Source organism: Alternaria atra, assembly GCF_907166805.1.
Source record: "Alternaria atra isolate CS162 genome assembly, contig: 29, whole genome shotgun sequence".
NCBI lineage: Eukaryota > Fungi > Ascomycota > Dothideomycetes > Pleosporales > Pleosporaceae > Alternaria > Alternaria atra.
In genome coordinates this window covers 1527731-1554707 of record NW_025091327.1, presented here as the reverse complement: position 1 = coordinate 1554707, position 26977 = coordinate 1527731, and the positions used below count along the sequence as shown (strand labels likewise).

General features: G+C 51.2%; 10 protein-coding genes across 10 annotated transcripts; 5 read left to right on the top strand and 5 right to left on the bottom strand.

Moving 5' to 3' along the window:
- Positions 1-176: 176 nt before the first annotated feature.
- Positions 177-1565, bottom strand: ALTATR162_LOCUS8826 (uncharacterized protein; the record flags this gene model as incomplete). The annotated part of the gene is made up of 1 exon (XM_043316459.1): positions 177-1565. The coding sequence occupies one exon, from the start codon at positions 1563-1565 to the stop codon at positions 177-179; it is 1389 nt and encodes a 462-aa protein (XP_043172394.1).
- A 318-nt stretch (positions 1566-1883) lies between these two features.
- Positions 1884-3377, bottom strand: ALTATR162_LOCUS8825 (uncharacterized protein; the record flags this gene model as incomplete). The annotated part of the gene is made up of 1 exon (XM_043316458.1): positions 1884-3377. One exon carries the CDS (start codon positions 3375-3377, stop codon positions 1884-1886), a length of 1494 nt encoding a protein of 497 aa, XP_043172393.1.
- Positions 3378-6088: 2711 nt separating this feature from the next.
- ALTATR162_LOCUS8824 (uncharacterized protein) lies at positions 6089-7394 on the top strand (the record flags this gene model as incomplete). The annotated part of the gene is made up of 4 exons (XM_043316457.1): positions 6089-6261; positions 6310-6472; positions 6526-6806; positions 6863-7394. The coding sequence occupies 4 exons, from the start codon at positions 6089-6091 to the stop codon at positions 7392-7394; spliced, it is 1149 nt and encodes a 382-aa protein (XP_043172392.1).
- Positions 7395-8013: 619 nt separating this feature from the next.
- On the bottom strand, positions 8014-10151 carry ALTATR162_LOCUS8823 (uncharacterized protein; the record flags this gene model as incomplete). Its single annotated transcript, XM_043316456.1, has 4 exons — positions 8014-8250; positions 8300-9542; positions 9679-9953; positions 10005-10151. The coding sequence occupies 4 exons, from the start codon at positions 10149-10151 to the stop codon at positions 8014-8016; spliced, it is 1902 nt and encodes a 633-aa protein (XP_043172391.1).
- Positions 10152-10968: 817 nt separating this feature from the next.
- On the top strand, positions 10969-12272 carry ALTATR162_LOCUS8822 (uncharacterized protein; the record flags this gene model as incomplete). Its single annotated transcript, XM_043316455.1, has 4 exons — positions 10969-11201; positions 11261-11549; positions 11587-11862; positions 11913-12272. The coding sequence occupies 4 exons, from the start codon at positions 10969-10971 to the stop codon at positions 12270-12272; spliced, it is 1158 nt and encodes a 385-aa protein (XP_043172390.1).
- Positions 12273-12842: 570 nt separating this feature from the next.
- ALTATR162_LOCUS8821 (uncharacterized protein) lies at positions 12843-15011 on the bottom strand (the record flags this gene model as incomplete). Its single annotated transcript, XM_043316454.1, has 3 exons — positions 12843-13144; positions 13196-13753; positions 13916-15011. 3 exons carry the CDS (start codon positions 15009-15011, stop codon positions 12843-12845), a joined length of 1956 nt encoding a protein of 651 aa, XP_043172389.1.
- A 669-nt stretch (positions 15012-15680) lies between these two features.
- On the top strand, positions 15681-17536 carry ALTATR162_LOCUS8820 (uncharacterized protein; the record flags this gene model as incomplete). The annotated part of the gene is made up of 2 exons (XM_043316453.1): positions 15681-15751; positions 15802-17536. 2 exons carry the CDS (start codon positions 15681-15683, stop codon positions 17534-17536), a joined length of 1806 nt encoding a protein of 601 aa, XP_043172388.1.
- A 1921-nt stretch (positions 17537-19457) lies between these two features.
- Positions 19458-20538, top strand: ALTATR162_LOCUS8819 (uncharacterized protein; the record flags this gene model as incomplete). The annotated part of the gene is made up of 2 exons (XM_043316452.1): positions 19458-20309; positions 20368-20538. The coding sequence occupies 2 exons, from the start codon at positions 19458-19460 to the stop codon at positions 20536-20538; spliced, it is 1023 nt and encodes a 340-aa protein (XP_043172387.1).
- An 876-nt stretch (positions 20539-21414) lies between these two features.
- Positions 21415-25347, bottom strand: ALTATR162_LOCUS8818 (uncharacterized protein; the record flags this gene model as incomplete). The annotated part of the gene is made up of 4 exons (XM_043316451.1): positions 21415-21567; positions 21620-23994; positions 24091-25228; positions 25291-25347. 4 exons carry the CDS (start codon positions 25345-25347, stop codon positions 21415-21417), a joined length of 3723 nt encoding a protein of 1240 aa, XP_043172386.1.
- Positions 25348-25922: 575 nt separating this feature from the next.
- On the top strand, positions 25923-26792 carry ALTATR162_LOCUS8817 (uncharacterized protein; the record flags this gene model as incomplete). The annotated part of the gene is made up of 3 exons (XM_043316450.1): positions 25923-26056; positions 26109-26528; positions 26579-26792. 3 exons carry the CDS (start codon positions 25923-25925, stop codon positions 26790-26792), a joined length of 768 nt encoding a protein of 255 aa, XP_043172385.1.
- Between the last annotated feature and the right edge of the window lie 185 nt (positions 26793-26977).

The window sequence follows — 26977 nt, the reverse complement described above, 5'->3', positions numbered from 1 at the left end:
TGCCTTTCACGCGAGTCATAGCTCGACGCGCTAACACCCCGCTATCGCGTTCAGCCCTGTACCCGCCACAAACTTTACGAACGGATCGCAAAGTCATTTTCGATCGAATTGGAATTGTAGTAGCATGGTTGATTTTTGCGCAACTGATACTACGATGCTATGTGATTGAAATGAAATTACGCGTACTCCGCAGCAGCGACTTGCACAAACACCCACCCCGGCTCTACAAAGTCCAACAACTGCAGCGGATCCGGTCCCTCAATGTTGGCGGGAATGGATATGAAATCTATCTTCTGCTCCGCAAAACACTGGTGCAGCTGCGCGAAATCTGGCGGAAAATGACCCAAGAAAGGTGGCCAGTCCACCACAGAGACTCTCTTCAAGGACAGCTTCGAAGGAGCGATATCAGCGAGACAGCGTAGCATCTCTGTCGGGCCCTCCCACCCCTTTGCGCCCCAGTGCTCTTGCCAGTCAACCTCAAAGCTCATTTCTTCAAGTGTTGCCGGAAGAAGGCGTACCATTTTTGCCACAAAATCGGAGGTGCACTGTATTGGGTCGTCGTCATGTGTTATCAGGCCCATGTCCAGCGAACGTAGGTTTGACATACTCGAAGCCAATCGCGCCACCTGCAGTACGTGCACCTGGTGAAGCATCTGATGGTCACCCCGGATGGAGAGATGCTCAAGTGTTGTGCGGTTGAGAATAAAAGCTGCTGAAAGCCCGCCAAACGTCGCCAAGAGACTTTGAGGATACATGCTGCGTTGGTCGTTGTTGATATCTTGTTCGTAAGCGAAGCTCTTCAACTCTCTGCAAGCTTCGGTGAAGTATTTTAGTGTCGGCACCTCCACAACGGATCGTTTCAACGTGATCTTTTCAATTTGAGACGAACCGGGGTCTAACACCGTTCTAAGCGGAATCTCTTTGTCCCAAACATGTTTGCCGCCGGTGCGCCTGGGAATAATCAGATCTGAAGCGATGAGGTCGCGAAGTGAGGGAAGGAGGAACAGGTATGCTATGGCTTCCACCGATAGTGGACCGTGTATGTTTATGCTTCTCAGATGCATGAACCGAGCTGGATTGTTTGCGATTGTTTTGAACCAGTATTCGCCATCCGGCCAGGAGGCTCTGTCTGCGACAACAAGTGTACGGAGATGCGGAGTGAACATTAGGAGTATTTCGATGAACTCATGGTCGCGCTGAAGCCCAGTAACATCACAGATCAACCCGTTCTGGCGAGACAACTCCAACGTCTTCATGCAGTTAGATAGGACTGCTTGGTTTTCCTCGGTATCGTCATGCTCGTTGAAGTTGTGCCTCCACGTAATGTCCCGGACTCGGTTTGCAAGCTCGGGGCTCGACCATAACGTACGCAGGAGTGGCCACGGCCGTCGTACTAGGAGACTTTGGTATAGATGATCGACCGAAAGCGTGTACATGCGACGGCTAGTCAGGCTTAGATTGCATATATCCTTAGCGTTGTCGTTCGGCATGCGCTCGATAATGCTGATAACAAGTTCATTGGGAAGAACATCGAAGCCAGATTTGCGTGGAACGTCAGTGGACATCTTGACTACTATGTCGTCTGAGTGAACGGCTGGTGGACGGAAACTCCGCCTTTGACGGCCTGCTATGCATTGAAGCACTTGCCCCATGTTGAAAAAGAAATTGATGCCAAATATGATAACGGAGCACAGGAGCTTCCCCGCGTCGGGAAGGACGCTAATGGTTTAGCGGCTATTAGACCAGTCAAGCACGTGTTAGCTGTGTCAGCAGCAAGCCTAGTCTTATCTGCTGGTACTACACGAACACGCATCCGAATCCTGTGTACGAAACTTTGTAAAAACCGTCCAAAAATGCTCCAGCGATCGTGTACAAGCACTCTTCTAGCCATAGTTAGACGGCAGGCGAAAGTACCGGCAATGTGTCGCGAAAGTTTCCGTCCTGTGAATCCAGAGCCAATCAGGCTCCACGTCTTCCATGGCGGTCAGTGGCTCTTCACTCTCAATCTCTTCGTAGACTACATCAAACTGCATTCCAGAACGTTCGTATAACCGACTTAAACTGATGGCCTCGTCTTGGAGAGGGAACCAGCCTGCAAGCGCTGGCCAGTCAACGATAGAGATATGCCTCAATCCAGAGTTTGAACGAGCAGCGGCTTCGGCCAAGTGCCGCAAGATATCGATGAAAAGATGTAACCGGGGTTCTCCGTCACGCTCATAAGCCCACTGAATCCGTAGGGACTCTAGCGTATTGGGAAAGGTGCCTACGATCCTTGAAGCTATAGTCGGTAGATCTCCAGATTGCGTGAGATCCAAGCCTTTAAAAGTCTCGAGACTACAAGGACCAATATTTAGGGTACGAAGTTTTGCGAGCATAGGACCGGCAACGTGGTGAGAGAGTGATGACATCTCCTCGTGCGTCACTACTGACTCTACGCGTAAACATAAGTTCTCGAGACAGCTATCTGGACCCCAACCCATGTTTCCGACCCACGGAAACACGGAAGGCATCCCGGGGTACTCTGAAAGTTCGTGAGAGACATGCTCGTAAGTGAAACTCTTGAGTTTCTGGAGCTTCTCCAGGATTTCTACTGCGAAGGGAAGATAGAGATCCGATTCCCGTATAATAAGGGTCTCAAGAGTTGAACCCCTGGCCAGGCGTCGATCAACATAGTGTTCGCCGTCAAGAGCCCATGAGAAAGCCCTGTCCGGTTCTCGACGCATATCGATGGCTTGTGTAAGCTCCAGGATTCGCAAGGAAGGTAAAGTCAGAAGCGGTACGATGTTTCTTAGGCGCAGAGGACCGAACACGGTAATGGATTGAAGATTTTCAAAGTGAAAGGGGTTGGCGGCCAAGCTTTTGAACCAGTAAAGATGATCGTCCCACTGCCATGTGTCGTGTACGGTAATCTTCTCAACCTTGGGTGTGAAGAATAGGAAAAACTCCAGATACCACCAATGGACCTCGAAATCAGAGGAGAAGCCTATGAAGCGTCCAGGTAGGTCAGTGGATAGTTCCGTAGTGTCCAAGATGGCTCCAGAAATCCTAAGTAGATTCGCAACGGCATGCCTATCACCTAGAGGTAGACACCGATGCCTAGACGGTCGGTCCCAATAATTCTGATACCATACCACCTCCCTGACATAATTCATGAGTTTAAGGCGTTCGTCTGGAGGTGACAGCGCTATGGTGCGCAGGAACTGCTCTGGGGCGCAACCTGGAAATCTTCGATAGAGCCGATCAATCGTCAGACGATGAAACCGCGAGCTTGTCGCATTCAAGTCGCGCAATGTCAAATAGTCATCTGTGTCCAGCTGATCTAGGACGAGGAGAATCAATTCGTCAGGAAGACTTGTAAGAGTGCTTCTTGTGGTCATTGTTGCAGGCACTATCTGAGTGTGCGTCGCGTCGAGCGTGTCTGGTAGCTGTTCTCGAGATCCGGTTTTCTGTGAGTGGATTAGCGGCTTGGCCATCAGAGAGAGTGCACGTGCGGAAAGATCCGCAATCAGAAACGAGTCCTTTCGTAGGATTGCCGAGAATAGCCTACTTGGGCTCTTATGCTAAGAACACTAACAACAAATATCGGTTGTAGCGAACGACCATATATACACACATCCCAGCCATCTTTAGGCTCGTCACTCTCGGGTGACATCATTTGAGCTTATTAATCGTACATACGACAGGTGACACTGATCATTCTCAACGGATATGAAACTCCTTCGTAACGAAGATTGCGTTCGCCTTTGCCTCCGGACCATGCAGCGGCATGATACTCTTGTCGCTATCGTTTCGTGATTCCGTACACCAAACTGCTCGCTCTACCGCTGTACCCGATGCCCTGTTTCCTGACCTATATTCGGATAGTGCTATCTCAGACTTTGATTGATCCTGCCTCTGGTAATCCAGCGTATCCGGTCTTCCGTGCCCGGTAATCCTACCAGTCCCTAGAGCGGTCCGCTCACGAGCTGCATTCAAAACCCGGAGAAACAGGGATTTCAAGGCAGGAAGAGATCCCGTAATTATGCCAATAGTCAGCTCGACATAGTTCCACATCATCTATTTGTCGTGAATGAATCGCCTAGGATCGTGGAGGATCGTGTTGAATACTGTTGCTCGAAAAATCCGGCCGCGCCTGCGAAGACCCCAAGAGCAAGTATCAAAATGAGCGATATGCGTGTACGGACGTTGAGCCTAAGTTGCCAGATTAGCGGAACAGGTAGGAGCGCCAGGAGGAAGTCCGTTGGGCAGTTGATGACTATTCATGCATTAATTCCTTCATCATGACTAGTTAATGGGTATATACGAACCCGCGTTGAAAAGAGCGATGCGTCCGAACGTATCCCTAGTAAAACATCTTGCGTTACCGTTTCCAAGTGGCGGAGGGCGAAGACTGTAGTTCCAGCTAGCCTCTATAGGGATGCAAGCCCATACCTGTATCCTCTTAGTAAAGTGATACTCAAAAAGAGAATCGCTGCAGTATTCTCTTACTAGAAGGGTATAAGTGAAAGTGTTTTAGTTCATTCCTGGTGGAGTTACCTAACGTTCCCGTACATGTCAGCATGAAGGCCATCAAAAACACGTTCAAGCCGTGCAAAAACCATCGATATGCTTTCTTCGTCGCAAACCTCAGCAAGAACAGAGCAACAGATATCTTTACGACTGTCACTGCAACGTTGCAAATAATCTGATGCACATATCGGACTTTGAGCAATTGCTGGTACTTCATGGGATCCATCTGGATGACGGACAAGTGTTGCTACGGCCATCAACTCTTAGTTCTCATCAAAGGCCTTCCCGCTATCTAGATCCCGGGCGTAGTGGTAATCGCGCCGCAACCCTCAACTATACGTTATGTCATGCCGCGCTTCTGTCTTTGGCAGATAGTGCGGCAAAGCTCAGGTCGTAAAGATCGCTTGTTAACGAATGTCTACCTATGTAGGGGTCGGGAGATATGAACAAAAGTCTACGACTGTAGAGACAATTTCCCTCAACGCTCTGGAGGAGATGGATACTTTTTCAATAGTATGAGAATGTCCGATTATAGCTCGACGTCCGGCAGCTGAAGCTTCTACCAAGCCGGGGGTATCCGCGGGACGACACTAGTTGTCAAGCCGCCCGACGCGGCTCGCGACAGCGGATAGATTTGTTGGTGGCAAAAGCGTACCCGAGCTCTCCGAATGGTGGGTTCAATACGACGCGTGAAGGCGTAGGAGTTGGGCTAATGACTGTGCCGTGTGACGGATAAGCCCATGCCTCGTTGCTAGATCTACGCGTTGGGACTGGCACCTGTCGAGGTGTTTGGTAGGGCCAGCAAAAAAGCGCTAGTTAGATAATTGGTCCATAACTGCACCGACGGACGTTGTGCACTGCTCTTCCTAGTATCTCCTTGGAAACCACATCGTTCATCTTCAAACCCACATTAGAGCCAAAATCCTGCGGGCAAATGTTGCGTTGACAAAGCGCTTCCGCGCCACAATACACCCTCTCGGCTCGCCTCGCACGCCAAGCAGGTAGTGCATACGCCCATGTCGGCTGGATATTACAACACTGCAGCATAGCGGCGCAGTAATACGGTCGTAGTTTACAGGAAACATAAAATTGTTCCTTACATCCGAGTTGCCACACGTCTGCCGTTCCATCGGGGACAGTTTTGAGCACAGCATGGATCAATTTGGGGTTTAAGACTATCCGCTAGGCGAGGCAAGACAAATGGTGCTATATGCTCCTGGCTTTTGTCAAGCGCTGCAGATCCTGATCATGCTATCCTAGTCGACTTCATCTGCATTAGTCGGTGGCCTGTCCCGCTTGCTCTGCAGTCTCCTTGCGTCGGTACTTTGGGTCCGCATGCCTAGACGAGTCTCTTCGTGGTATTGATGGCTGGAGAGACGGCAAATGATTAGCCATCATATGTACAGTGTGAACGCTATCCAAGCTCGAGCAATTCAGGGTCTGAATTGGACACGCTTGATCCAGGTGCTGCAAGGCTTGCATCCACGGCGCTACCACTCTTTATACATAAGAGGATCGCTATTTCCTCTGCAAAACTGTTGAAGCAGTATTCAATCTTGTTATATGTTATACAGGCACCATGCGATTCCTCTTCCTACTTGCCCTTGCTGGCAGCACCATCGCTGCAAAAGCTCCCGAAACTGATGCCCTAGCTAAACATGGTCTCGATCAGCTATGGCTTGACGTCGCTAAGCATCCCAAGAACTACTCGAAGAAATGCACCAAAAGAACAGTGGCCCGACGTCGCGAATGGTATGAGATTGATTGTAGCAATGTAAAATCCCTTCTCACACACTACAGGTCCAACCTCAAGCGTTCAGAGAAACTGAACTACATCGACGCTGTTCAGTGCACTGGGAGGAAGAATGCTAGGACTCCAGCTGCTATTGCTACAGGGGCTAAGAGTCGCTATGATGACTTTGTTGTTACTCACATCCTACTGACACAGTACACACACGGAAATGTTTGATTCCAACATGTCCACTTTATTTCCTCACATCGACTAACATCGACAAGGGCAATTTTCTATCATGGCACCGCTACTTCATGTGGGCGTGGGAACAGACTCTGCGCAATGAGTGCGGGTACAAGGGCTATCTCCCCTACTATAATTGGGCCTTGTGGGCCGATAACCCCGCTGCTTCTCCTCTCCTCGACGGCAGCGACACGAGTATCTCGGGAGATGGAGAGTACGTCCCCGGGCGCAATGCCAGTTGTGTGCCTAATCCAGGTCGATGCTTTGTAGAGGTTCCCCCTGGTAACGGAGGTGGATGCGTCGCCTCCGGACCCTTCAAGAAGTAAATACTCGCCCACAAGGGATCGTTGCATGACCCATGTACTGACAAGATCTCAGCTGGAAGATGCACGTCGGGCCCATTTCAACTCTTGACACCACTGTGCAGCCAAACCCGTCCCCTGACGGTCTAGGCTACAACCCTAGGTGCATCAAGCGAGATATCAACACCCGCTCATCATCCGAAACTACCGATGCCGACGTCGCCGAATTGATCACTACCAGCGCCAACATATCCGCTTTCCAAGGAACGCTCCAGAACCCCTCACCGGGAAGACTCCGCGTTCATCTTGGTGGCCACCAAACGATCGGCGGCGATGCCGGTTCCGATTTCTACAACTCTCCATCTGACCCCTACTTCTGGAACCACCACGCACAAATCGACCGAACTTGGTGGATTTGGCAGAATCAGAACTTGAAGGAGAGGCGCTTCACTATTGCTGGCACGCTTACTTTCCAGAATGTCCCACCGACAAGGAATGCGACACTTGACGATGTTATGACATTTGGTGAATATTTGGGCTTTCCGAATATGACGATAAGAGAGGCTTCGAGCACGCTTACTGGGCCATTTTGTTACATCTATGAGTAAACCCGCGGCATAGACAATCTTTTGTAGTCTCACAAGCGTCACGATTTAGCATCTACACGCTTCATGTAATATTGCCAGCAGCCTGTCCAATATCGTCCCTTGCCCCCATTACCTCCGCTTTCAAGATAGGAAGCTGATATGTTCGTTCTGATTACTTGCATATTGTAAAGTTGAGAGATTGCCAACGGGGTGATATTTAGAGTGCCCGTAACACCATAAGCTTTCGCCCTATGCAGCTAAGACTTTCGTGCAGCCCCGACTTCCCATATCGCTGAAAAACAGTTCAGGTTGCAAAAAAACAATTTGAGAAAAGTCATATTGAAGGAGCTTATGGAATGACATGTATCTCAGATTTGTAGAGGGGGTCGCGCAGTATAGGACAAGCGGGCGAAGATGATTATTGATATCGCGACAACGCCTTCTGATGTCGTGGCGAGCCGCAGCAAGCGCGCGCTGGATTACAGATATCGCAATAGGAGTGCCGAGCTTGGGAGGATAGATCTATTACGTACGCTCAATACCGTCGCTTTGCTTCACTCGAATGATGTTCGTAATAACGTGTAGTGTACTATGTCGCATTCCAGTCCATTGAAATACATGTAACTCTTCATCCATATTTCTACCACGTCTCCTGTCTATACCTTCCGCTCTTTTCCATACTCAATAAATACGCCTCTGCACCTTCTCTATCCATGCTACCATGTTCCTGGAAAGCTTCGATGAGTGCTTCGCGTACCGCCTGGGGCATTTTGCCCGACGAGCCACAAATGTACAAGATACCAGATTTATGGAAAATATGAGAGAAGACAAGGGACGATTTCTGGCGGATGAGATCTTGGACGTAGACTTTCTGACGCTGTCGTTTGGTTAGAACAGGGTGTCAATGGTTAGAGTTGGAAACTTACCTGATCTCGGGAGAATGCCGCAAAGACTTCTAGAGGTACGCCAGAGGATTGTAGCTGTGCCCACTCATCTTTGAAGAAGTAGTCTGATTCGGCGTTACGACAGCCAAAGAAGAGTAGGTCCTTTGGAATTTCGCCGTCTTCTTGTGCGTGACCGTTCTGAAGTTTTATGTGCTCTTCACGCCATTGTATGCGTTGATATATCAGCGAACGCATGGGAGCTACACCTGTTCCTGGCCCAACCATAACAACTGGTCTGTCAAGTTCATCTTTGCCCACACCAAGCCCTCCTCGTGAAAGCGTGACTGTAATCTTTTGCCCCGGTGTGAGTGAAGCTATGTATCGTGTAGCAACACCTTGTCTTATTCTCTTGATGACCGTCTTGTATTTCACAATCGCAATTAACAGCTCAATCTTAGTCTTCTTCTCTATTTCTGCAGTAGGGTTCATGGCGCTCGCGATACTGAATTGGCGGCCGCGTAGAGTGGGTATTATACTACACACGCGCTGCCAGGGTATCTTGACAGATTCAAACTCTTGCAAGACTTCTAAAATGCTACGACGCGGACGTGTCGTGTAGTCATATAGTTCGTCGAGATATTGAGGGTCCGTAAACTCAAGTAATCTTGCTTTATGAAACTCGTCGCTCGTGTAGTGTGCGAGCTGGGCGAAGAATGACCTTCGGGGTATGGCGATGATGTCGAGGTGGTTGGTCAAGAGCTGCCTTAAAGTTATTGTACCACCTGGTTCCATGTTCCGGATCGGCAGAGTGGCGTTGGAGAGTGTCGGTGATGATGAGGGGACGAAGTGAAGAGGTATGTCAGCAGTGGACGTCCAACCCATACATTCGAGAAACAACGATACATCGGATGGAAAGTTCTTAGGGTATATTGTGAGCACATCGCCTGGGAAGTACCGATGTGTCTCTGGAATTTCAAAGCTGATATGTCGGACGTCCTGCCAATGGGTCGTCGGAGTGACTCTCTCGTTACTTGCAATCTTTGCAGTAAGTCCGCCGGATATGGCGAGAAGATCTGATGGAGGATTATCAGGCGCGTCTCCGTTCAACACAGGCGCAGCTTCAGTTTTCGGTGAGGATGCTGCACCATCGTCCACAGTCTCAAGCAGCCATTTTGGGTCTAGTAGAACATCGTCCGGTATCGGCTCGACACCATCAGCGAGTGGGTAAGAGTCGAGGAGACGTTGGCGAAGTTTGGTTGACCATGGTAGAAAGGATCCATCGATGCTTTCGAACAGTCAGACATGCACTAGTAATGAGGATGAAATCTTGCTGTATACAAAAGCATGACAAGGTGAGGCAACACAACACACCAAAAGATCAACGCAAGGGGTAGAAAGAAACAAGGATGATGTTGACCTACCCCTCTGGATGCTGCTCGTCAGACTCCCCACGGTCGCATATTGGCTGTGCTCCGAGCTGCACGAGCCGATTGTAGAGCTTGCGATGCGCCCAGTTGTACTTTGGATAGGACGTATCACCAAGACCAAAGGACGCAAACTTCATCTGCTGCAAGCATCCTGGCCGCAGTCGAGCACTTCGGATAGCTTTCCAAAACTTCTGACTGTTGGGTGGTAGTTCGCCCTGGCCCGTGGTGGAAATGGCGATCAGGACCACATGATGCTGAAGCAGTTGTCTCTACCGACAGTCAACCATGATTCCTTCCGCACAGCGTGGGCACTAACATACAAGAGTGATGGCGTTCAGCTCAGCGACTTCCGTGTCGAATCTCAACCGCTCAGCGACCCTTCCCATCTCCTCAGCCACATCCTGCGCGTTGCCCGTCTCCGAGCCGTAGACGACCAGGGCGCGACGCGCTTGCAGTGCACTCGACATGGCGGTAAATCAGCAATCAGATTGCGGTGAGACAGACTAGCCCGGACAGGACTCGAGTGATGGGAAATTTGAATGGCAGGCCCCCCGGATCCAGTGCATGAAGAAGCGGTGCACTAGCGGACACGTCAACGGCAGGCGGGTCTTTTTCATGCTTCTAGCGGCAGTGGGCGGTGGGGCGCAAGTGAAGCTGGAGCGTCCTGCAGGCGAAGTTCGAGGTCTACTGTGGCGCTAGAGGGAGGTGTGGCGTCGGGCTTATCTAAGCACCTGATGTACATGGCGTGCTATCTCCACGCCTAGACGGTGAAATTGCAGCAGGTGAGATTGTTTCGCCGTTGCTAGTGATGGTGCAGTCGCCTGTGCCATGTCGAACTCGGTCAATGCACGTGGCGGCAGCCTAGGCGCCGTTTCCCCTATCCATGCACTCATGGTAGCTGCTCAGAGGCAAGTGGGCCCTTGATTGTGCGCAGGGGCCGCTTCCGTTACCGGATGCGGCCAAGCCCCATGGCTGCGCTCTTCAAAATAATCTGCCTGATCGAGGCCTGCTCCCTTTCTCCCCCATCAAGTCAACAACAGAGACAAACAACGCACCCCATCAACCCAATCCTCTCTCAACCTTCCCCGGGCTCGTAGCTACCCACTCCACACCCCCCTCGTCAACAGTTCCACCAACAGGCGGTTCGGCAATCCCATCAACCACTCAATAATCAACTACTGTTCAAGGTTACCTTTACCGGTCTACCAGGACTCCAAGTTTCCTCAACCTCTTACACGTTCGATCTTCCACTCGTGTTCGTCAACCACCCAAACTTCAGCAATCATGTCCGCACCTGTCGACAGTGTCACCGCCCAGATGGCCACCACCTCCCTCACCGACAACGCCGCTCCCGCCACTACCAACACCGCGGAGAGCACTGGCGCTCAACAACCCACCGCAGCCGAGGACGAGGCTGTGCGTGCGAGCGCCGCTGAGGGCAGGCGACTTTACATTGGAAACCTCGCGTACGCGACCACCGAGGGGGAGTTGAAGGAATTCTTCAAGGACTACCTGGTGTATGTGGACCCTGTTTTCTCCGCATGACGCAACACGTCCAAGCTAACACGTTGCACAGCGAGTCCACGACCATCCCCACCAACCCGCGCACCTCGCGCCCCGTCGGCTACGCCTTCGTTGCTCTCTCGACCCCATCCGAGGCCGAGCGTGCTATTGCTGAGCTCAACGGCAAGGCCATCCTTGACCGCAAGGTCTCCATCCAGCTTGCCCGCACTCCCGAGGCCCACGCTGAGGGCGCTGGCAGCGGAGCCGAGGGCAACACCGGCGAGGCCCGTCGCCGTACTTCCACCCGTGGACGCGGCCGCGGTCGTGGCCGTGGCGGCCGTGCTGGACGCGGTGGACGCGCTGTAAGTACCTTCCTACACTATAACCTGTGTACACAAGCTAATCAAATTCCGCAACAAGGCCGATGCTGAAGGTGCCGAGCAAGTCGAGCTCTCCAACGAGGCTCCTGCCGACTCCACCCCTACAAATGTACCCGGCCAAGTTGCTCCCCTAACCGAAACTACGAACGAAGCGCTTACCGCAAAGAAGGGTGCCGACAAGTCCGCTCCCCAGGGACCCCGTGAGCGCAAGCAGCGCGGTCCTCCCGAGGATGGCGTTCCCTCCAAGACCAAGGTCATGGTTGCGAACCTGCCGTACGACCTGAAGGAGGATAGGGTAAGTCTGGATATCCCTTTTCTTTCCGCACACGCTAACAAGTAAACCAGCTTCTTGAGATCTTCAAGGACTACTCCCCCACTCAGGCCAAGATCGCCCTCCGCCCCATCCCCCGCTTCATGGTCAAGAAGCTCCAGGCCCGCGGTGAGCCCCGCAAGGGCCGTGGTTTCGGTTTCGTTACCCTCGGCTCTGAGGAGCTCCAGCAGAAGGCTTGTTCCGAGATGAACGGCAAGGAGATCGAGGGCCGTGAGATCGCCGTTAAGGTCGCGATCGACTCCCCCGGCAAGGAGGATGACGCTCCCGACGCGCCCGCTGATGGTGAGGCTCCTCTCACCGAGACCGCCGCCACCAACGAGACCCCCGAGAAGGCTGTCGAGAACCCTCCCGCCACCTCCACCCCCGCCGCCTAGGTAGCGGCTGCTGCTTAGACGCGTGCCATCCCAGCGAGTCGCGTCAGACATTGCATTGCGCTGTGGATTTGTGTATCAAAGTTTCTGGCCTATCGACATCTACCATTTACCTTGATAGAAAGATATAGGCAAGCGCCTTTAGCATCTTAGGTCGTTTCAAGTTATCGGGTTATATCCGCAAAAGTGCGAATTCGGAGTCTAACAGGTGTCTCACGGTGGACTATTTCGGGTTCTTAACGGTTACGGAAAAACTTATGTTAGCTAGTACGAGAGATGAGATATCACATGAATGAACAAACAAATAAACCCGCTGTCTATATGACGGCTGATGAATGCCTTTTCTAATGCCGTGATTGTTCTGTTTCCACTTACAATTGTCGCTTGCATTCTTGCAATACTTCTATACGCTCCTACAATACTCCTTGACTGTTTCGATCACGCTGACTAGCACCCAGTTCAACACGCAACTGATGTCTGAAGAATCCTGGAAAATATTCATTATTCACATTGCAGTCTATTTCAATCACACTTACGCCCATCACGACAGACATACCCATTCCAGGTCTTCTTCTACCACGACGTGACCTTTTCGAAAGTGTCTTTGAACCAATTCCGTCTGATTACCACTCTATCCCCACCTCCAATCGCCGTTTTGGCCTCCGGTACAGCAGTTGGGGTAGCGAAATTAAACTCCGAAAGTGTTGCGTCGAAAGGACCAGAAGGTACTCTGATCAAAGTAAAAGAATGCGGAGATGATGGCGGAACCGATGCAGATGCAGTGGTGGATACCAGGACCATTGCTGTGGAGTTTGACACAGGCAGCACCTCAGATCGACGCTCGCGGCGATTACACTGCGACTTTCCCGATAACACTATGACGATTGTTAGAAGAGTCGAGATCCCAACTGAATCAAGTGACTTACCAGGTAACGGAGTAATAGCGCTTGCCAAAGGTGCAATAGGGCTTGCTGACGCCTTGATGCTCGAAAGCAAAGAAAATTTTACCGCCAAAGAAGTTGGCAGAAGCGGCCCCTTTGACGGCTCGGGAGCCTTTGAGTCACTAATCAAAGTAGCAATCGCAGGTATACCGCTATACGTCGGTGGAACACTGCACTCGCCATCCACTCCAGCGGGTCCGGCATCAACAGGTACAGGGCGACCATTCCGGTCGATATCAGCCACGGTAACGCACCAGTCTGTTCGCATGGATATCTCGGACGGCTTTGCTGTTGATCGTGCTGTTACGTATGGGTATCCTTGATAAGTTGGAGGTGGAACACATTCTCCGTCTGGCCCAGCAGGTCCGGCCACGACGGGAACAGGTTTGCCATTCTGGTCCATGTCGGCGACTGTGACGCACCACTCGACGTCTAGGGGTAAATATCTCAGAGCAGCAATTGCTGTAGTATTGGAGTAGACGACAGTCGTTGCTGTGGTCTTCACGGTGACGGTCATAGCCCCTGTCGCAGCCTGAATTTGTGCTGCGCAGTGTTAGTTTTTGGCAAACTTCATTCTAGGATGTTACACACCAAGCGAACTCGCAATATCAGTGGACGATGGTGATGGATTCACGCTCGTTCTGGTAGTGGTTAAGGGTTGTGCTGTCACCGTTATTGTCTTAGTTACTGTAACATGCGTTGTACTTGATCCGATCGGCGGAGTCTTAGAAGACGATACCACAGTTGTGGCGTTTGGGGTAGTCGGCGAACCAGAAATAGTCGTCTTTGGAAGAGCCGATGCAACAGGTTGAGATGATGCTTGTGAGCTACCTGAAGCACCAACAGGGAGCTTGGGCTGTGGGTTGCCACAGCTCATATTCTTGATCCGTGACTGTCGAGAAATCGAGTCAATGATACTCCAATCAGCCTTCTGCTCTGATGCAGTGTCTTTGAGTAACTCGAAATAGAACGTAGTGTATTTTCCAAACACAGCACAGCCGACATCAGTCCAAAACTTCTGGACTTCTTCTAAACCAGCAACTGCAGCGCCATGTTGTTCTGTGTCAGTAGAAGGCCAGCCCATTTCAGCGATCCAGACATGTCTGTCACCTGCACGCTGCTTGACTTGCTCGAGAGAGCCTTGGAAGCTTGTACTTGCTGTTTCAATGCTGTCTTTGTTCCAGTAGGGGTATGCAGTCATGCCGATGAAGTCTGCATTATCCACCACGGCATGCTTGGCTGTATCAACATGACCGACTGGCTTATCCTTCATATACCGAGCGAATGACGAGGCAGCGATATCTTTCTTGACTTGGGCGATAGTTTGCCCAACCACGGCTGCAGTAACACCTATCTCGCCAGCCTCCTCCGCACGGTACACGTCCTCGCTACCGATAGAGAGCCCAATAACAAGATCGGAAAGAGCTTGACCATGCTTCTTGAACCCTTTTGTGAGTGCGACCATTTCATTTTTGACATTCTCGTCGGGCGAGGCGCCTTTCTGACCTGGCGTTATCCAGAATCCTAGTAGCAGGTTGGTCTTGGAGTCGACTGCAGCATCGAAGGCCTCGGTGGGCTCATCGAGAGTACCGGCGGCTTTGCAAGTGAACAGGCGCGCGCTATCGAAGGGTATATCGGTGGTAAGATTCCTCGCCAAGTTGAACCCGTCAAGAAAGTCTGCCTTCTTTTTGGCGTTGGCTTCCACGCTCCAGAAAGCGCCATAGTTGAAGCCTGTGTAGACTTTGCTCGCGGCCTGCGCAAAGCATGTAGAGAAAAGGAAACAGTTAAGAAAGTATCTCATTTCGTGAGTCGGAGATTGGTAAAAACAGAGTAGGAGAATATGGCGAGCAAAATGGATGTAGGAGAAAGGTCATCGCAGAACTCCATAAGGCGATTATTACCGGTTCTTCAATAGCAATAGTTGCAGAGAGCATTGTGATGAATTGTTGACTGTGACAATAGAAGATCGCTGAATATTATGTACATGTCGCTATTCACGTGGAGGCCGGCGCGCTCCAACATATGCAAGCTTACAAAAATATTCCATATCTCCAACAAAGCGAATGACCATACATATGTGTATCTTCGTATGCTAAGAAAATGCATCTACCAGGTTCGGGCCTGTTTTCGTGGAAGCAGTACGCTGTAAGTATCGTCGACATTACCCAAAAAACCATGGATGCATTTCGACTGCTGGGTCATGTAGATAGAGACAGTGCCCATCAAAATGACGCCAGGACACATTGAATGGGGACGGCTTATAGAGGACCGTTGATGAAAGACATGATGTTTGATGGGAATAAGATCGATCGCCGCCGGCCCGTGGAGAAGATGGTGTTGCATCATCACGTCGCCCCCCATTGGTCCGTCATGCATTCGGAGAAGCGTCCGTCCCCGCGTCCTCCGAGCTCGCATCAATAAATTATCAGGACGAGCAATCCGCCACGGAAAGAGTAGTCAGTCCGCCACAATGTCTCTCGCACGCTTTGGAGGTGCTCTCGCGCGCGCAAGGTGCTCACCGCGGCCGCAATGGCACGCAGCGTAAGTTTTAGCATGACAAGAATCGGAGTGTAGAGTCTAATTGCGTCCAGACGTGCGCTTTCCAGCTCCGCAGCCCGCACCGCCAAAGCCGACAATGAGCTCAATTCGGTCAGCAAGCACATCACTCAGCCCAAGTCGCAGGGTGCCTCGCAGGCTATGCTGTATGCCACCGGTATGAGCGAAACGGACATGAACAAGGCCCAGGTCGGCATCTCGTCGGTCTGGTACTCGGGCAACCCGTGCAACATGCACCTGATGGACCTGAACCACAAAGTGAAGGAGGGTGTAGAGAGGGCAGGATTACTCGGAATGCAGTTCAACACCATTGGTGTCAGTGATGGTATTTCCATGGGCACAAAGGGCATGCGGTACTCGCTGCAGTCGCGTGAGATCATCGCGGACTCAATCGAGACAGTCATGGGCGGTCAGTGGTACGATGCGAACATCTCCATTCCCGGCTGTGACAAGAACATGCCTGGTGTCATCATGGCTATGGGACGTGTAAACAGGCCTTCCCTGATGGTTTACGGCGGCACCATCCAGCCCGGTTGCGCGAAGACCCTCGAGAATCAGCAGATCGATATCGTTTCCGCTTTCCAAGCTTACGGCCAATTCATCACGGGCGAAATCACCGAAGACCAGCGGTTCGACATTATCAGGCATGCTTGCAACGGACAGGGTGCTTGCGGAGGCATGTACACGGCAAACACAATGGCTACGGCGATTGAGACAATGGGCATGTCGCTACCCGGCTCTTCATCAAACCCGGCGAACTCCAAGGCGAAGATGCTGGAGTGCTTGGCAGCAGGTGGCGCTATCAAGAACCTGCTTAAGGAGGATATTCGACCAAGCGACATTCTTACACGGGAAGCATTTGAGAACGCCATGGTTGTCATCAGTATTACTGGTGGTTCGACCAATGCTGTTCTTCACTTGATTGCGATTGCAGACTCCGTTGGCCTCAAGCTCACCATTGACGACTTCCAGAGCGTGAGCAACCGCATCCCACTATTGGCAGATTTGAAGCCTTCCGGCAAGTACGTCATGGCCGACATTCACGACATTGGTGGCACACCTTCGCTTCTCAAGTTCCTGCTCAGGGAAGGCCTCCTTGACGGCAGTCAGATGACTGTGACTGGTAAGACACTCAAGGAGAACTTGGAGAACGTCAGGGATTTCCCTGCTGAGCAGAAGATCATCCGACCGCTCAGCGAGCCTCTGAAATCTACCGGTCACTTGCAAATTCTGAGAGGATCACTTGCACCTGGTGGCTGTGTAGGCAAGATCACGGGTAAGGAGGGCACCATATTCACAGGTAAAGCCAAGTGCTACGATGCCGAGGACGACTTCATCACCGCGCTCGAGCGTGGTGAAATCAAGAAGGGCGAGAAGACAGTCGTTGTCATTCGGTACGAAGGCCCCAAGGGCGGTCCCGGTATGCCTGAGATGTTGAAGCCCAGTTCTGCCATCATGGGCGCTGGTCTCGGCAAGGATGTAGCGCTCATCACAGATGGTCGCTTCAGTGGCGGTAGCCACGGCTTCTTGATCGGTCACATTGTGCCTGAGGCGCAAGAAGGTGGCCCCATTGGCTTGGTCCAGGATGGCGATGAGATCACCATCGACTCGGAGTCGAACGAGCTGAACGTCGCTGTCAGTGAGCAAGAACTAGCAGAGAGGAGGAAGAAGTGGACTGCGCCCGCATTGAAATACCAGAAGGGTACGCTTTTCAAGTACGCGCGGTTCGTCAAGGACGCCAGCCAGGGCTGCGTTACCGACTCCGAATAATATTCACGTTGTTACGCCGTTCACGTTTGCATCTATATGTATGTTTGATAACTACACTGGGGTTGGAAAAGTTTCATCCGGAGTTCGGGCAGACAATACTTGTACATTTGACACAATATAGCTATTCGACCTTCAGTGCCTTCATTACTCATTCTAATTCATCTAATGGACGCGACAAGTAGAGGCAAAGCTGAGGAATACAAGGAGCTGATGGCTACACTTGACAAGGCTGTTGACATGCTAGAGCGCTCGACCTTGATTGATATGAAAAGCAAACAAGAGGTTAGGGCAAAACTCCGAGATGAAAAAGCAATAGGAGATGCGGGATAATCTCCCGCTGACTTTCGGCACATTACATCTCTGATCTCCTTTTCTCCTTCCACTGTAGATTAAGTCCTTGTCTCTCATCTTGGTCGATTCTCAGAACTTTGGGATAGTTGCTGAGGGGTAGCACGTAGAAGCATTGACCGTCTTGCGTCAGGGACGGCGCGTCTGGGGTGTTTCATCCCACAGCCACAACTGCCTCAACTTCATTATGGCAAACTCCGCAACTTTAAACATGTGCAAAAGAGTCGCGAAGATCAAAGGGCGGTGATGCAGGGCGAGCAGTGTGATCTGGATGCGCAACTCCCGGAAATATGGTTTTCGTGCAAGATAGCTCATCACACCCCTGACCCGGTGTTTTGGAGTATTTGCTAGATGGTCAGGTGTTCATGTTGGACAATGAGGTACCTGCGCTGCTTGAGCCTGGGTAGCCAGATCGACGATAATACAGGCACAAGTCCGGGAGAAAAAGGCGAGATCTTGCCGGCAACAGGTAAGAGCGACAAAACCCCCATCAGCGCTTCGCTTGGTCAACGTGGGAGTGTGCTCGCATCGAAGACCGGAAAGCCGCAAAGTGGGATATCGGCGGATTGTATTGCACTCCACTAAGGAATCTGCCGTGGTAGCTCACGCTAAGTGCGCGTTAGTGAAGCAGATCTCCTCTATACCGTTAGCGGCGTAGATCATGGAGTCCAAGTTTGGTTGGTCCCTCGACACGCTAGAGAGAAACTGCCGATGACGCTGAGGCATATTTTCCGAAAACGCAAGATCGACGCCTTGGAGTGCATCTCCCGAGAGATGCAGATCGTCAGGGGAGCAGCCTTGCAGTGCACACGTGGGGCATACTGCGGACTGCAGTAAAGAAAGACATTTGAGCTGTAAGCCTCGCGACACCGTACATGCCCGACACGGTGAGTCTCTAACGACACAGAAACTCACGCACAGTCGTCACGAACTTTCACAGTGTCGCCCACGTCGACAACTCCTCGCCCCAATATCAACTCTCCCGCCAAAATTAAGAGATACGTTCACATCTGTGGCGTAAATTGACTTACTGGACCCTCCCAAGCTGCGATCCGGAAGCTTGACGGCCGGGATCCACCTAGAGATATGCACTAAGATGAGGCTATAACTCCCCTTCACCCTAGTACGTGTGGATTATACCCCAGAACATCAAATCTAACTCTCTATGAAGGCCAATAAGCTTTCACAGCGGCCGACGTGCCAGAGGCTCATTGGGAACGGCAACATCGGCCAGTAGATGTATGAAGATCGACGATGCGTGCAGCATGACTAGACAAGTTGTAGTCCCAGCTTTTTCACCATGGCGTAGCTTGGTGTAGAATGTCTGAACCCACGATGAAGGCCCCAACTTGCCTGAGGCTTTAGCGTACAGTAAATTGTCGATCAACTAGACAAACTAAATCAGTGTATCAAAGTGGTGAGCTTCTATAGACATATAAACTACCCTGCAATCCACCAAAGAATCATAATCCAACTCATCATCACACTCACTTTCGTTCTTTGCCAATCACTCAATTCACTTTAAACTTCTAATAATCGTCCTTCTTCGTCGACTATCAACAAGACCATCAAAATGCGTTCCACCATCGCTGTCTCGATCTTTGCGCTCTCCGCCTCGGTTCTCGCAGCCCCTACTCCCCAGAACGCTGCTCTCTCTGGCCTCGTTGGTGGTCTTACCAGCACTGTTGGCTCTGTCACCAACCCCAGCGCTGGCAGTGATAACTTGATCTCCGGCAACGGTAACAACAACGGCCAGAACAACGGCAACGGAAACTCTGCTGGCAACGCCAATGGTAACAACAACCAGGCCGGTACCGGCAACGCTGCTGGCAACGGCAACAGCTTCAATTTGAGGCCCCTCGGTGGCATCCTAGGCAACGCCAAGCGTGGTCTCCCTGACACCGTCAACGGTGTCCCGCTTGTTGGACCCATCGCCGGCGGCCTCACTGACGGCAAGGGTGGTCTCCTCAATGGTGTAACCGTCGGCCCTACCACCGACTCTCTCACTAAGGGTCTCCCCGTCGTCAATGGCCTCGTTGGACGTGGCCTCACCGACAGCCTCGATCTCAACAAGCTGAACCAGGCTCAGCTCCTCTCCCTCCTCGGTCAGGTCACTGGCGCCCTCCAGACTAACAGTGCCACTTCCGGTGTCACTGGTACTCTTACACCAGTCACTGGCGCTACTAAGCCCGTCACTGATGCCGTCAAGCCCGTCACTGGTGCTGTCAAGCCCGTCACTGGTGCCACTGGAGGCCTCACAAGCGGCCTCCTGAAGCGCCAGGGCAACCTCCTGGGCGGCGTCACCGGCACCGTCAACGGTGTTGTCGGCACCCTCTCTACCACCGCTGGCTCCGTCACTGGTGCCACCGCCGGCAGCGGTAACTCGCTCCTCAACAACGGCAACAGCAACGGCCAGGGCAATGGCGTAAGCGTCTCTATATCATCCCCCATCCTACGATTTTATACTAACATCTCTCTCACAGAACAATAACCAAGCCGGAAACGGCAACGGAAACGGAAACTCCGCTGGAACCGGCAACTCCGCCGGCAACAACGACTTCAACGTAAGTCCCGAAACCGAGCTCCCTGACATCGATGGCCCGCTCGTCACGCTGCCTGATGTTAACGTTGCTCCTGTGATCAAGTCAGTTTAGTCTAGATCATTGGGTAGTAGTTGTTTCTTTTGGCCACTTTTGCTGATAGCTTTTTACAGCTTTAGATGAAAAGTCTGCAATGACTGGTAATTGATATACCCGGGACGAACTTTTCCTTTCTACGACGCTTGATGACTGGTATTGGTCTGATGGATTTATACATATACTTTAGTAGTAGTACGAATGCACTTTTTTCACCTCTGTAACTTTTGTTCATACTCTTGATACGACACTCACTGTACAATGTGAATTTACATAAGTCTCTTGAGACGTTGTGCCTTTGAGTAGACATCCTCGCTATCTATTGTGATTCTTTATGCACACGAACGAACGTCAAGATCGGCCGTGGCGGCGATGAAAAGAACGCAGATCGAATCTTCGAGATTACTGAATTGTGCAAGACCTACAACGTCAGGTTCAAACTTAACACGGTAGTTAACATCTACAACTAGGAAGAAGACATGATCGCCAACATTGAGAAGCTAGCGCCATTCCGATAGAAGGTCTTCCAGTGTCTCATCGTCGCAGGCGAGAACGACGAAGAGACCCGGAAGCGAGACGCAAGGAAGTTTCTGGTTACCAACAAACAGTGGCGAACCTTCTGTGATCGGCATAAGCACCTTTCATGCTACGCACCCGAAGACAACAACGCTATGGCTAGCAGCTACTTGTTCCTTGACGAGTACATACGTTTTATGGACAAGGGTGAGGACATAATGACTACAAGCGAGTCGATATTAGACATTGGCGTTCTGAAAGCCATGGAACAGATCGTTTGGGACAAGAAGTTGTTTGTTGAGCGGGGGGCATCTATGATTGAGGCAGGGCAGTAATAAAGCCGGCCAAGGAGGTCAGTTGTGGTACTGCGCTATTCAACTAGCTCTTGCGTAGCAATGCCAGATGTCCTCCAGCTGTCACAGTGTCCCCCGGTTTCACCAACAACTTCTCGACCTTCAATTTGCCAGCCTTCGCCACAGCATCAGGTGTCTTGACCGCAATCTCCAGCTTCATCGCTTCAAGAATAACGATCTTCGTCCTATTAGCATCGGCAGATAAACAATAGCATCACTTGACTTACCACACTCTCATCTCCAATCTCATCACCCTCACTGACCTCCACTTTCCACACATTAGCATCGACTGGTGCCTCAACACCAACGATCGCCGGGTCATCGAGCAGCTTCTCCACTGTTCCCTCATCAACCTGACTCTCTGCTTTCTCCTTCCTCCAGCGTTCCAAACTCTCGTTCTCCGCTTTCGTCATCTCTTCTTGCGCAACAGCTTGCTTCTTCCTGATATCTCTCACTTCGTCGCTTGTCATCTTTAGGAGCTGGTTGTGCTGCGCCATATCAAACTCTACCTCATCGTACTTCCATTCATACTTGCCCGCGCGGAACTTGGCAAATATATCATCGAGTTCCTGTTCGCTAACCTGGTAAAAGGTGAGAAGATCGAAGTCACGGAAAATCCAAGGTTTTTGATCAAAACCAGGTTTGTAGGAGTAATAGTCCCAGCATGGCACTGTCCGACCAATCATTTGATATCCGCCTGGAGAGTCAACAGGATAAATAGACATGCAACTACCTGCCCAACCCAAGGTGCCTTCTGGTGTAAAAACGCGGCTTGGGTTCATCTTCGGGGCAGAGAGACGCTGACGTGGATCTACGGGGAGTGAGACGGTGTTACCGCAGAAGAAGCCAACAACGACTGCCATGAATTGGCCTGTGAGATATATGTCTTTGAGTTGCTGAGGCGTAAATGCATTGTTCTTCGCGACGAAAGCCAGATTATCAGGTAGGTAGGGTGCGTGAGGTCGTTGATTGGTCATGTAACGTTGCGTTGCTTCTTCCTGAAGTTTTGACTCAAATGATACGGGAAGTTTAAAAACGCGTGTAGGGACTTTGGTACTTCTCAAATCGCCGAGATTTGATTCGATGTACTGGAGATGTGCGACGAGATCTGAACGAGGGAGTTTAGAGCCGTTGTAGTGAAGAAGCAGCGTAGTACAACATCCTACGGTGTTGTAAAGATTGGACTTGATGATGTCGGGAGTCGATGCTGAATGCAATGCGTTCTCCAAAGCGGTAACACGACAGCGGTGGTTGAGATCGAAGTTCTCGTTGCCGTATTCGATCAAAATATGATCATCGCCTCCTTGGCGATATCTGACTTGTGGGGTACTTTCATTCTCCTCCTTCTCCCATACGATGGCCTTGCCAATGTCACCCTCGTGGAAGTTGCAGTGTGCGCCTTGCAACTTCTCAATGCTGTCGAATCCGCTGCCGCTCTGGATAGCTTGGGCGATGGATTCCAGGAAGCTATCGTTCTTCTTTCTCTTCTTCAGCGCATCACCAAGTCCAACTCGGACGTACTTCACGGTGTTGCCTGCTTTGAGCTGTCCCAACTTCCACCAGTCTGCCTTGACGACGGTTGTACTGCTAGTGAAACCACCGAAGTTTGGGCAGTCTACTGGAAATATGCATGGGTCGTCTCCAGTCCAGTTCAACGTGCCCAGTGGATATCCGTATTCTACTAAATTGCTGGGGTGTGCGCCACCTTCACCGCCATCCTTCCGCGCCCATTTTGGTACCGGCCCAACTAGACGAATACCACTCCGCGATGCGTTGTGTGATACTTTCCACTCAGTGTTATATATCTGCTCGATAAATTCCGGGTCGAAGTAGCCTTCATCGTGGGGTCCAACCATTGCCGTTATCTCCCAGCTTGACTTATAGATAGGTCGCAACTTTTCGGGAAGCGAGACACTGGTAAAGTTGTCTGGAAGCTTGTCCGTTATCTGTAATAGATCACTTGGGGCAAGTGCGCGGCCCTGGTAGCCTCCAATCGCTACAAGCGGTGACGTTGACTTTGAGCCGAAGTATTCTGCGACTGACGGAAAGCCTCCGTAGACGGCTAGGTAGGAGCGGCAACCTCCACCTGTTGTCTTTCCGATCTTGAGCTTTTGGCCAGCTTCAACCTTTACGCTCTCCCACATGGGAAACTCCTTACCGTCGAGTGTTGTCTCCATAGGAGCGCCGCATAAAGCAACGATAGCAGGACCGACAAACCTCAATTCTGGACCACTCAACGTAAGTTCTAGAGCTTCCTTTGATCTCGAATTTCCGACGAGCATGTTGGCAATTTGGAATGCTATTGGATCCATGGGTCCAGAATGAGGTACGCCTTTGCCGACCGTCGGTCTACCGGGGAGATCTTGGATCAAAGTATAGGCGCCAGCTGAGATGACATCGATAGCATGAGGCGTAAACTTGAAGTCCTTAAGAAAGCTGGTCATAGTATCACCGTCTTTGAAACGTGAATCGTCCAATATGCTGGCGAGGAACTCGAGATTAGTAGGTGGCCCGCTGATGGTCGACTGGGTAAGAAGCTCCGTCATCGACGCGATTGCCTTGTCTCTGGAGTGAGAGTGGACCATCGCCTTCGCTATTAGAGGATCTAGGAACTGTTAGCAGATAGTGGATTAATTGCATCCAGACTCTGATCTCAATACAAGAATAGTCAGTGCACACGCTGAAGGCAGGAGCGTCGTACCATAATTGGGAGTAATACGAACTCCTGTGAACACCCAAGTATCAATACGCGTTCCAGGAACGTCCTTCCATGAAACTTTCTGCAGAAGTCCTGGAGATGGTGCGTAGTCCCTCAACGGATTCTCGGCGTAAACGCGAGCTTCGATAGCGGATCCTGTTGGACTTGACGGCTGCATGTCTTTCAAGGTCTTGCCGTCGAGGCCATGTTTCCCTGCCAGCTGTGCATCTGCTTGCTTCAGCATGAGTTCTACCAGATCGACGTTGTAGCAAAGTTCCGTGATGCCGTGCTCAACTTGAAGTCGCGTGTTCATTTCCAGGAAGAAGAAATCGCTGGACTTGTCGTCTACAAGATATTCGATGGTGCCTGCAGAACCATATTTGATCGACTCAGCCAAACGCACTGCAGCGTCTCCTAATTTCTTTCGCAGCTCGGGGTGCCGTTCGACAAATGGACTCGGACACTCCTCAATGACCTTCTGGTGTCGTCTTTGGATGGAGCATTCGCGTTCGCCGAAGTGAATTGCTTGACCTTGACCATTACCAAACACCTGTACCTCAATATGGTGGCTGGCAGGGTAAAAAGCTTCGATGAAAACCCCAGGATTCTTGAATAGTGTTTTTCCTCTTGATTGGACCATTCGGAACCCCTCACGCACTTCTTCAACCTTGTTGCAAGTGATGAGGCCCATGCCACCGCCACCGCCAGTCGCTTTCAACATGACTGGGAAACCGATGCGCTCGGCTTCTTTCACGGCCATGTCTTCATTTTCGACCAGGCCTTTCGTTCCAGGCACGATGGGGACATTGGCTTTTTCGGCCAGATCTCGGGCGGTGTGTTTGACGCCAAAGGCTTCAATGGCCTCCGGAGATGGCCCTGCCCAAACTATTCCCGCGTCGCCCACTCGTCGCGCAAAGGGCGCGTTCTCCGAAAGGAAACCGTACCCGGGAATGATAGCATCTACCCCCTTTTCCTTAGCTATCCGCAGAACAACTTCCTCATCCGTATACGCGGTCGCATTGCTCCCAGGCAGCAAAACGGCCTCGTCGGCATCGCGTACGTGTTGCGACGCAGCATCAGCTTCCGAATAGATGGCGATGCTCTTGATGCCGAGTTTCTTTGCGGTCCTGATTATGCGCACCTGTCCGTGCAGATGATGTCAGTTATCGATAACGGAACAACTCCGCGGCGTCAACTACGTACCGCAATCTCTCCACGGTTCGCGATCAATAGAACTCGGAGTTTTTGAATTTCAAACATTGAAGCAAAAGGTTCCCAAGATAGTCATCTCACTCGAAACATCCACGAGAATGCGACCTCTATGAAGCTCATTGTTGGAGGCAGTGCAGTAGCGTATCATGACCCCACACTTTCTGTACTTTCCGCCATTCCCCTTTTGTGCCCATATCTCACCTTCACCCGTTGGAGCGAAGGCGTTGTAATTGGTGATTTGGTAGACGCGCTTTCTGCCGGGATATCGCCGGTCCTGAAGACGTCACCACCGAGCTTCAAGAGGCGGGGTCGACATCGACAACAAGCATTGAGGCATGACACTAGGCGTGCAGCGCGTTTAATAACTGTGGGGGTAGTTAGCAGACCATTCAAAAGACTGTGGAAAACCGCCGAGTAGCTTGAAAGCGTGACTTCCGGACCGAGCAAGTTACTCCAACTACTCCAACTGTATCCGCTGCCATCGAATGCACGTCTGATCGCACCTGGGCATACCCGAGGAGCAACGAGAGACCTCTGATACTCCAACTGCAGTGCTTCGATTTCATCAGTCAACTCGTCTTAACCTTCCTCAATCAAGCATTCTTACCAAACGAGTTCCTACAATGCCAACTATCAAGCATCCCGTCAAGATCAACGTAGACCTAGGTGAAGGCTACGGAAACTTCAAGTGTGGTCCAGATGATGAGTTGATCCCGCTGATTGACCATGCGAACATAGCATGTGGTTTCCACGCTGGGTAGGACGAAATCTCATGGTCACATCATCACCACAATCTAACAATGCATCAGGGACCCGTTAATTATGCATCAAACGGTACTCGCCTGCAAAAAGCACAACATAGCCATCGGCGCCCATCCCGGCCTTCCCGACATCCAAGGCTTTGGTCGACGGGAAATCAAGATGTCACCCGAGGAATTAACAGCCGCAGTTCGCTACCAAGTCGGCGCCTTGAAAGCATTCTTAGATGCGGAAAATGTGCCGTTGCACCATGTAAAACCACACGGCGTGTTGTACGGGATGATGTATCGGGATAGAGAGGTGTGTCGAGCGGTTTATGCTGGTGTACCTAAGGGAACAACTGTGTTTGGTCTTGCAGGGACGTTGCATGAGGAGGTTGCGAAAGAGCTTGGATTGCCGTTCGTTGCGGAGTTGTACGGGGATGTCAAGTATAGCAAAGATGGGACGCTCGTTATTGACAGGAAGAAGAAGTATGTCACCTCCATTCATACTTTTGTGTCACAATCCTTACCATATACAGGCCGTGGCATCCAGATGAGACGAGGAAGCACGTTCAGAGTCAGGTGGAGAATGCGACTGTTACCGCGGTTACGGGCGAGGAAGTTCAACTTCCTATCGGCGGCCACGAGGTCTCGTTGTGTTGTCATTCCGATTCGCCTGGGGCTGTGGAAATCGTGAAGGCTGCAAGAGAAATTGTCGACCAGTTTAACAGCAAACATTTCGGGAAGTCTTAAAGAGTGTATTGTTTGGTCTTGGCTGTCAGTTTGAGGAGTTACAGAAAGTAGCATGCAGCTGGTGTCTGTCAATGATAAGTAGTATTGGGTACCGCTTAGTCAGGTTGAGTAGAATGATGTGCATTTCATCTACATGGGATGTATGAAAGGAGATACTAATGGTGGAAATCGGGTATGAGCATCAC